This window comes from Phlebotomus papatasi, chromosome 2 (genome assembly GCF_024763615.1).
Source record: "Phlebotomus papatasi isolate M1 chromosome 2, Ppap_2.1, whole genome shotgun sequence".
NCBI classification, from domain to species: Eukaryota; Metazoa; Arthropoda; class Insecta; order Diptera; family Psychodidae; genus Phlebotomus; species Phlebotomus papatasi.
In genome coordinates, this window is record NC_077223.1 from 86,975,177 (window position 1) to 86,985,122 (window position 9,946).

General features: G+C 33.1%; 1 protein-coding gene across 1 annotated transcript; it reads left to right on the forward strand.

The window, feature by feature from the left end:
- The first annotated feature begins 20 nt into the window (after positions 1-20).
- Positions 21-1,364, forward strand: LOC129804921 (unconventional prefoldin RPB5 interactor-like protein). Its single transcript, XM_055852707.1, has one exon. The coding sequence runs from the start codon at positions 85-87 to the stop codon at positions 1,264-1,266; it is 1,182 nt and encodes a 393-aa protein (XP_055708682.1). The 5' UTR covers positions 21-84; the 3' UTR covers positions 1,267-1,364.
- The last annotated feature ends 8,582 nt before the right edge of the window (positions 1,365-9,946 follow it).

The window sequence follows — 9,946 nt, forward strand, 5'->3', positions numbered from 1 at the left end:
AGAGCATTTTCGCCGGATTTCGCTCCAAATTGTCAAATTTGTCCGGGAAAAGCCGCACGTGTTTTGTTTACATTTTGTGTTCACATGGATTTCCTGCAGAAAAACCTCCAGGAAGCCTTGCAGAAAAATTCAGAGGCACTGGCCAGGTGGGCAAGCTTTCGGGATGAGCAGGTGCAAGCTATTGAAAATCTCTACATGTACCAGAAGCACCTGGAAGTGGAAATAATGGTGCCAATTGGGAATAAGGCATTGCTGCCGGGAGTGCTGTATCATACAAATGAAGTGATGGTCACTCATTTCAGTGGTCTCCAGTCCAAGTGTACAGTCCAAAAGGCACATGAGATATTGCATCGACGAGTGGAGATAGCCAATGAGCATGTCAAAATGCTGGAAGCTGAGCGGGATTTAATGATTAATCGCCAGGAGTTGCCATTTGCCCAGGAAGCCTTCTCCGATGCATCTCAGCAGGAGATTCTAGAGGAATACGATGAAGAGAAAGAAAAGGCATGGAGAGAGGAGCACAAGAAACGCATGAAGGAACACAAAAAGCGAGAAGCTGAAGAGAGGAAGGCTGGAAAAGTTGAGGATAGAGATTTTGAGGAGCTCATGTCTCGATTGGATGAACTAGAGATGATAGAAGAGATAAATAGTGAATTCAACGACGAAGAAGAAGAGAATACTACCATTCCTGAAGCACATCAAGAAGTTACAGAAGAATCCCCTCCTCCAGAGCCTCCAAGTCAAGAAATACTCCAAACCAAGAGGAAGTCTCTGACCTTCTCAGACAAGGACTCAGTCCATATGATCAAATCCCACGAGGCACCATGCAAAGTCATCAAACAGCCCGAAAGCCTGGAGCTCAATCCTGATCTTACTCTCTATTTGGAAATTTCTCATTCTCCCGCCGTTTTTACTCCTCCTACAAATTCCCAATCGGAGATTGCGAGTCCAGCTGACATCTATCGCCTGTTCAGTCATTGTCTGGAATCCCCTGATCAGCCAGAAGCCTGTGTGCCAAAGTCCATCCTGAAAAATCGGGAGGCAGTAGAAAGGGAGACTCATTTGCCTGAAGCTGCAACGGTAATCAGAGATCCTATTGAGAGTAGGAGACGGACCAGGGAGATCATTTCCGTTGATCAATCGAGTATTCTGGGGGACATCAAGGAGCGCAATCCAGAGCAGAAGAGCACAGCAGAAACAGATTCCAAGAAAATTCCAAAACGTCCGATGAGTCGGTTCAAAAGTTGCCGGGAAGCGAATTCCTAGCTTAGGCTTTGAAAGTTTCATTGAAAATTTAGCGAATTTTTCAGCCAACCTTTTTTTTTATAATGAACTCAATAAAAAGTTGTTTTATTGCTGTATAATTGTTCTTTTTTCTTTTAAAAATCAAAAAAAAAAAATGAGCGAACGGAAAGAGATATCGATATGCGGTTTGGACAAAAATAAGCCAAGGGTGCAGGCTTTCCGCCATTTTCGCACATCTGATCCTAACAAGGGGGAGATATTAGGCTCGGAAGTGGTGTACAGCTGAAAATGAAGTGCTTGGAAGTGGGAGTGCTCAAGGTGCTCAAATATAAAGTTTTTTTTGTCTAATTACGTATTTTTCAGACTACGATACATTTAGTTAAGACTTTTAATTCGGGCGGCAAACTGAAAAGATTTGTTGAAATTTTCAAGTTCGATTATGATAATAAATGGAGCAAATACGCTCAAATTTATTATAGCTTAACTTATGTCGTAATTTTTCCGAGGAAAATATTCAGTTGAATAATAATTTTCCTTAATTTTTACAGGAATTTCAAATTCAGTGGCTCGCAAATAATGACATAGATATTGCGGTTGACTTTTAATTAATTCATCAATTTTATATATTTCTTCTAATTTATAGTATTGCATATTCTGGAAAGATTTTAGTGTATTACATCTCTTCAATGCCAAAAGTATTCGAAAAAATTATAGATTTGTGTTTTTGAGGACTATTACAAAGAGGAACGAAAAGGTGTATTTGTAATATTTAATGCTGGATTAATTTTGGAAAGGTCTAAGTGATGAACATTTTAGGGGTTTATTTGGATCGCATCTTTCCTCTAAGGATGATTAAAAAGTGGCTTTGAAAATTTAGAAATAAGGATTTATCCTTTGAAATATCAATTCCATATTAAATGGTCTCTAATATTGATGCCAATATTGTGAGTATCTTAGTGCAAGAAAATTTGTGAATAACAATTGAAGAGATTGTTAAAATGTTGGAAAACAATAATTAAATCGTATTTCGTTATTTAGAAAATCTTGAATGTGTTTCAAAGCTCAATACATGGGTGCCACATACTTTCACTGAAAGGAATAAGGAGGACTTTATGAATGTGGCCATTTTTCTCCTGATATGTTGCAATAAAAAAATCTTTTTTTTGGATTGATTGGCGATCAGGTAATGAGGAATTAATCTGATACAACAATAGCGAAAAGATCCTTGAGAAAATAGCCAAGTTTGTTTCAAAAGTTGATTAGCAAACATCAAACACTTTTTCCAAAGAGTGCAAAATGTTTTAATTTTAAAGGATTTTAAAACCAGGGAGAGAATTAAGTTTAATAAAAATGTGAAGATACACACTTGAAGTGCTGAATTAGTTGTTGCACTCGTACTTTTGGACTCTAACAGACTTTCCAGCCCAGTTTCAATTTACAAATGACAATACAGTAGAGTCTCGCTATAAGCCATCGCTCTATAGTCCACAATTTATCGACCGTTGATTTCAAAACACTGATTTTAAGTTAGGTTATGTTTTTTAGTAAGCGACATGCATAATTATTTTAATATTTTTGGCAAACTTTATTTAGTAGTTGTGATAATTGTGATCCACAATGAAGAGAGCAAGGACAAGTACCACAATCGCAAAGAAAGTGGAAGCCGTCGAGCAATTTCAATACTAAAAGTCGTTGATAATTTTAAAAAATTACATGGACTATAGTGCGACCCAAGTGTCAAATTTGAAACCAAATATGGACTATAGCGAGACTCCACTGTACATTTTTTTAGATATTCAATTTTCCAAAAGTAGCTTGACTGGTCTCTTAGGAATATTCAAAGTATGTTGGTATACCCCTTCGTAAAACGCAGATAAAATTAAAATATTGAAAGTATGCAAGAATATCTGGCGGTAGAAATTCAAAATAAAAACAAAATGTTAAAAATATGTATAAAAATAAATTTCTTGAGATTTTTTAAGAATTTTTCTAATTGGATTTTTCATCAGATTAAGTAAATTATTGATTTCTAAGTATGAGAAGTGCAGGAAGTACTGGAAGTATTGCAACATTTTTGAGAGTGTTGCGAAGTTTTGGAAGTGCGAAGGCCTCTTCCATACAAGTTATGGAAGTGCCTGGAAGTGGTGTACACATTTTCACCCAAATATCTCCCCCTTGGATTCTAAGGATGATTCTTGTGAAAATTTAGCCTAAGCCACATTTGCCAGTGAAGATGAGGATTTATCTCACGCTGTCCTGTCACACACTGAGGACTTAGGATCATCGCTGAATCCTGCGGGAAAGTCGCATTTTCTTGTGATTTTCTGTTTGTTTACTTTCGAGTAATTGAAATTCGCCATTTTTAACATAGCGGCCATATTGTTTTCGAATCTCCGTCCTTCTGGGGGTAAATTCTGTGAGAACGTGAGAAAAGTGCTCCACGCTCTTTGTGACATTTCTCGTGACACTTGTCACAGAATATGATGGTCCAGTGACTCAAAATTCGGAGAACAAAGAGTGGTCGATTTTTTTCGTGAATGACACTGGTAACCAACTCACGAAAATTAGAGAATTTAGCCCCTTGTAACATTTGTAAACTAAACGTAAGAACGCAGCATACCGAGCCATGCTTAGTTCACAAAAAACGCGGGGACGTGTAGAGTCTTATCGAGAGCTCAGAAAACAGGAGAAGAAACTGCACAGACGCAAGAAAAAAGCTTGGGAAGAACAATTAGTCAGTGTAGTTGAGGAGTACAGAACGCAGCCGCACCAAGCGCGGAAGTTTTACCAGCAAGTCCGGGGTATGAAGCCATATACGCCACGAACTTCGTACTGTAAGGACAAGCAGGGGAATCTGGTTTCCGATCATAATGGCATCCTGGAGCGATGGGTGGAGTACTTTGATGAACTTCTTAACGGACAGCTAGCTAAATGATGAGTTGGGGGTCCCAACAACTCAAGGTGTTGATACCATACTTGAGCCACCTAGTATGGGCGAGGTCGAAATAGTAATCCGTCGGCTTAAACACAACAGAGCGCCAGGAGTAGACGGAATTGCAGCAGAGCTGTACCAACATGGAGGCACCCAACTACACCGAGTTGTTCACCAATTAGTACTCCGTGTATGGGACGAAGAGATAATGCCAGACGAATGGAAAATTGGCATTATCTGTCCTCTATACATAAGAAAGGAGATATCATAAACTGTAGCCACTATCGGGGTATTACCACAGTCTAAAAAAGAACAGTCAAATAATGCGAGTATTTGGTCATGATGTGCATAGATTACCCGTATTTAGACATAAACCTTTGGAGTGTGTCTAAATAAATTTGCGTAAGAAATTCATTCATAAAAATTAAGTATCGTAAATGAAAAACCCACCCCTCGTGTATATTTTTCCCCGTCGCTCCAATAGAAAAATGCAAAAAGTTGTCTCAGCGTACTTTTCAGCCACGCCACACAACGAAACATCAACTGCGCGCGATACTTTTTCTCTCCATCACTCCTGCGAGTTCAAAGCGGGAGATCGAAAGAGGAGAGAAAAATACTCTGGCGCGCGCAGTTCACACAGACAACACATACGCTTAAATCAAATTCCGCCGCTCAAGTTTACTCGCTCGCACTCGCAAGTATCAAACGGCAGTGCGAAAGGAAAAAATATACACTCTCACCACTCACACAATACATCTTTTTCCGCATGTTTCCACCGCATTGCCTTGGCTAGGGGCAAACAAAGCTAAAATTATAAAGATTCTCAAGCGTTCCAATACCACAAATGGTTTTATAATATTAATAATTAAAATAAGAATAATTTAGAAATGGATATTATTATAAATGAAATAAATAACACGTCAATTCGCCTAAAAGAAATTGAATGAATATTTTCAAAGTGATTTTAGAGAATATCGGCTAAAAGAAGAAAAAACGAAATCAAAATGATACATATTCTTCAACTTTAATCTTTCAAGGACTATTGGATAACCGGTGTCCCATAAAGAAAATAATTTTTCCTGACCACCTAAAGTTATTTTTTTTTAGGTTTATACGTAATTGCAAAAGGCATTGAATAAACGAGCAGTAAAATAAAAAGTCAAAATTGGTCAGCAAAAAATTCGAAATGATCAGTAAAAAATAAAAAAATGGTCAGTAAAAAACAAAAAAAGAGCAGCAAAAAGTTTAAAAAGATCAGTAAAAAATTAAAAAAGAGCAGTACTTTATTAAAACGGTCAGTAAAAAATGAAAAGTGGTCAGCAAAAAATTAAACATGATCAGTAAAAAGTAAAAGATGATCAGTAAAAAACAAAATATGGTCAGTAAAAAATTAAAAATGAGCAGTAAAAAGTAAAATTTGATCAATAGAAAATCTAAAGTGGTCAGCAAAAAATAAAAAGTGGTCAGTAAAAAATAAAAATTGGTCAGCAAAAAAATTAAAAGTGATCAGCAAAAAATTAAAAGTGATCAGTGAAAAATAAAATATGGTCAGTAAAAAATTAAAAATGAGCAGTAAAAAATTAAAAATGATCAGTAAAAAATAAAATTTGATCAGTAGAAAATCAAAAGTGGTCAGCAAAAAATTGAAAGTGGTCAGTAAAAAATAAAAAGTGAGCGGGAAAAAATTAAAAGTGATCTGTGAAAAGTAAAATATGGTCAGTAAAAAATTTAAAATTGAGCAGTAAAAAATAAAATTTGATCAGTAGAAAATAAAATGTTATCAATAGAAAATAAAAAGTGGTCTGTAAAAAATTAAAAATGATCAGTAAAAAATAAAATTTGATCAGTAAAAAATAAAAAGTGACCAGTAAAAAATAAAAAGTGGTCAGTTAAAAATTTAAAATGGGCAGTAGAAAATAAAATTTGATTAGTATAAAATGAAGTGGTCAGTAAAAAGTTCAATAAAATACAAGAAATTTAAAATTGAAAATCAACAAGAAATTGAAAATATTCAATACAGTAAAAAACTGGTCAACAAAAATTAAAAATGTGCAGTTAAAAATATAATGTGGTCAGAAAAAATAAAAAATGGACAATAAAAAATATAAAGTGGTCAGTAAAAAATTAAGAATGAGCAGTATTTTTTTTTCATTTTCAAGTGAAATTTCGCACATCTCGAGCCTAAAGGAGACTTTAATAGAGTGTAAATTATGAGGCCTCTATCTCTCATAGTTTCCAAGGGTTTGCGGAATCTTTTTTTCCAATTTGTCTTTGGAATCTTTTTCTTCGGTAACCCTTCTTTTTTGGAAACTTTGTCTATGGAAATCTTGTCTTTTATATATTTTAAACAAATATTATTTTATTAAATAAAATAATGATATTACAATGGTGTTCTTTGAAGTTTTTAGTTTCGTCCTTCAGGGCAAAGGGAAATTTTCTGTGTTTTGGGAAATTTTTAGTTTCGTCTTTTGGGGCAAAGGGAAATTTTGTTTTGGCAAATTTTAAGTTTCGTCATTTTGGGCAAATGGAAATTTTCTGTATTTTGGGAACTTACCAGTATCGTCTGTCGGGGCAAAAGGAAGTTTTCTGTTTTTGGGAGGTTTTTAGTTTCGTACTTTGGGGCAAAGGGAAATTCTCTATGGTTTGGGAAGTTTTTAGTTTCGTCCTTTGGGGCAAATGGAAATTTTTTGAGAAAAAAGAAATTTTTGGAAAGGTATAAAATATACTTGTGCAAAATGTGTTACAGACAAAATTTATAAAAATTGTGAAAAATGTATGAAAGAGAAGATTTCCAAAGACAAAGTTTTTAAAAACAAAAGTTACCGAAGACAAAGATTCCAAAAAAAAAACCGGGGAAAACAAAAGTATAAAAAACAAAATGGAAAAAACCAAGATTCCCGATCCCGAAGGAAATGCACCTCTATAAGCTGATTTAGGATTATCACTAGCTTAATTCTTCGCTGACCAATTTATATTTTTTACTGACCAATTTTAATTTTTTACTGACCAATTTAAATTTTTTACTGGCCACTCTTAATTTTTTACTGCTCTTTTAATTTTTTGCTGACCACATTTCAGTTTTTACTGACCACTTTTAATTTTTTACTGGTCACATTTAATTTTTTATTGTTTACTTTTAATTTTTTACTGACCAATTTTTATTTTCTAGTGACCACTTTTGATTTTCTACTGATCAAATTTTATTTTTTACTGCTCATTTTTAATTTGTTTACTGACCATATTTTATTTTTTACTGGTCACTTTTAATTTTTTGCTGATCACTTTTTATTTTTTACTGACCACTTTTTATTTTTTGCTGATCACTTAATTTTTTACTGACCACTTTTAGTTTTTTACTGACCACTTTTAATTTTTTACCTACCAATTTTGATTTTTTCCTGCTCGTTTTTTATTTTTTACTGACCATATTTTATTTTTCACTGATCACTTTTAATTTTTTACTGACCACTTTTAATTTTTTTGCTGGCCACTTTTTATTTTTTTGCTGACCACTTGTGATTTTCTACTGATCAAATTTTATTTTTTACTGCTCATTTTTTATTTTTTACTGCTCATTTTTAATTTTATACTGACCATATTTTATTTTTCACTGGTCAATTTTAATTTTTTACTGACCTCATTTAATTTTTTGCTGACCATTTTTTATTTTTTACTGCATTTTAATTTTTTACTGACCACTTTTTAATATTTCACTGATCGATACGAATATTTTTACTGATCATTTTTAATTTTTTGCTGACCACTTTATTTTTTACTGCTCATTTTTAATTTTTTACTGCTTTTTTAATTTTTTTTGCTGCTCATTTTTAATTTTTTGATGATCAACTCGAATATTTTTACTGCTCATTTTTAATTTTTTACTGACCATATTTTCTTTTTACTAACCATTTTTAATTTTTTGCTGATTAATTTTTAATTTTTTACTGATCAACTCGAATATATCTACTGATCAATTCGAAGTTTTTACTGACCAAATTTAACTTTTTACTGACAAAATTGAAAATTTTTGCTGATTATTTCGAATTATTTGCTGATCAAATTTGATTTTCTGCTGACCACTTTTGACTTTTTACTGACCATTTGTTTTTTGCCATTGCAAAATAGAAGGTTGAAGGCGTTGAAGGAATCTAGGATATTTTTTGCAAGTCTCCAGCGTTTTGCTATATTAGTAAATTTTTGAGCTCAAAATGACGAATTTTTAAATTCTCATAATGAAAACTAATTTTAATTATTTATTATACTTCCAATTTTTTTAAGCAAATCTGTTTTGGAAAATTAACTACTATACTCAAGCATACTATTTTCCATTATAGTGAAAATTATAAATTCCTTCACAGAAAAAATTTTGAGTTAAGAAAAATTTAAGAAACGTGGTTTTGAATCTAAACTACCAGAATTTAAAACTATTTTCTCTTATAATTAAGAAATTATGTGCTTGAATTTTTCTTATAGAGTATGATAGTGATGATAGTATAAAAGTAAGAATAATTAGTGGATGACTTTCGGCCAATAGGTTGATATAGCAACAATTGAAACACGGATATGACCTTTGGCTTCTTCTCCTTTACTTTCTCGACATTGACGTTTCGGAGGGGTTTTCCTCCTTCATCAGGTATGGAAATGATTGGGAAAGAACTTGTCACAAAGGATTTTGTTACATATACAAGAGAGGTTCTCGGACACATTACTGAATTAATTTGCACATTACCTAATTTTGGCATGCCAAATTCAATGATGATAATAGAAAACTTCGGAAAAACTCGTATCCCCCGCTATAGGGGGTGAAGTTGGGGTTCAAAATTCATAATCTTGACCCTAGCAGATAGAAGGTTGGAAATAGCACCATGGGGTCTTCGGGTGATCCCCCTATATGTTGATTTTGGAAATCTAACTGTGACTTTCATTTTCCCTCCTCCCCTTCTCTTCTCTTAAAAAAAAACGTGTTTTTCGGTTTCGAAAACTACTCATCCGATAGTTTTCATTGTCACATATGTTTTAGACGTTGTCCAGACGGATATTTCGTATATACATACCAATGACCTTGAAACATTTCTTCATGTAATTTTTCAAAGTCAAATGTATTACGCCTCAAATTTTCATCTTTTTCAATCAATTTTATCAAAGTATGATTTTGTAATACTAATTTATTGATTAATTAACAATTTAAGCCACTTTAATGCCGTTACCACGTTTTTGATATTTATATATACAGTGCCCGCACTCTAATACGGATCGGCGTAATCCGGACGAGTTATCGAGGGTTACATTTAAAATAATTTTGAAGTCATGTATGCATGAAAATGTAGCAATTAAAATGAATTATCCTGTGATGTCTTTGTTTAATAAATGAAGTATAATAACATAGAATTCTCTAATTAAGTCTTTTTAATCTTCCTTAAAACTTTTATTCTAATTCTACAAAAAACTTGTATTATATTTTCGAGACGTTGAACAAATTAAAAAAAAACCATCCGGATTACGAAGCGGATTTCTGTCATATTGTCTCCCAATCATCCGGATTACAAAGCGGGCACTGTACTTCAATTCCAAATATTATAAAAATACTTTATGTCTACCAATTTCTGATATTGGGCATTGACTGTTTTCCTGAAGTAAGACATTATGGTAATGAAATTTTTATGAAATTTATGAAATTTAATAAACTTTATGAAACTTACGAAAACTTACTGAATAATGTTTTAATGACTGCTGATTAATAATCTTAAATTTATAACAAGGATTGTAGTT

Excerpts from the sequence above, each read along its gene's own strand:
- LOC129804921 (XM_055852707.1), top strand. The coding sequence starts at position 85 with ATGGATTTCCTGCAGAAAAACCTCCAGGAAGCCTTGCAGAAAAATTCA.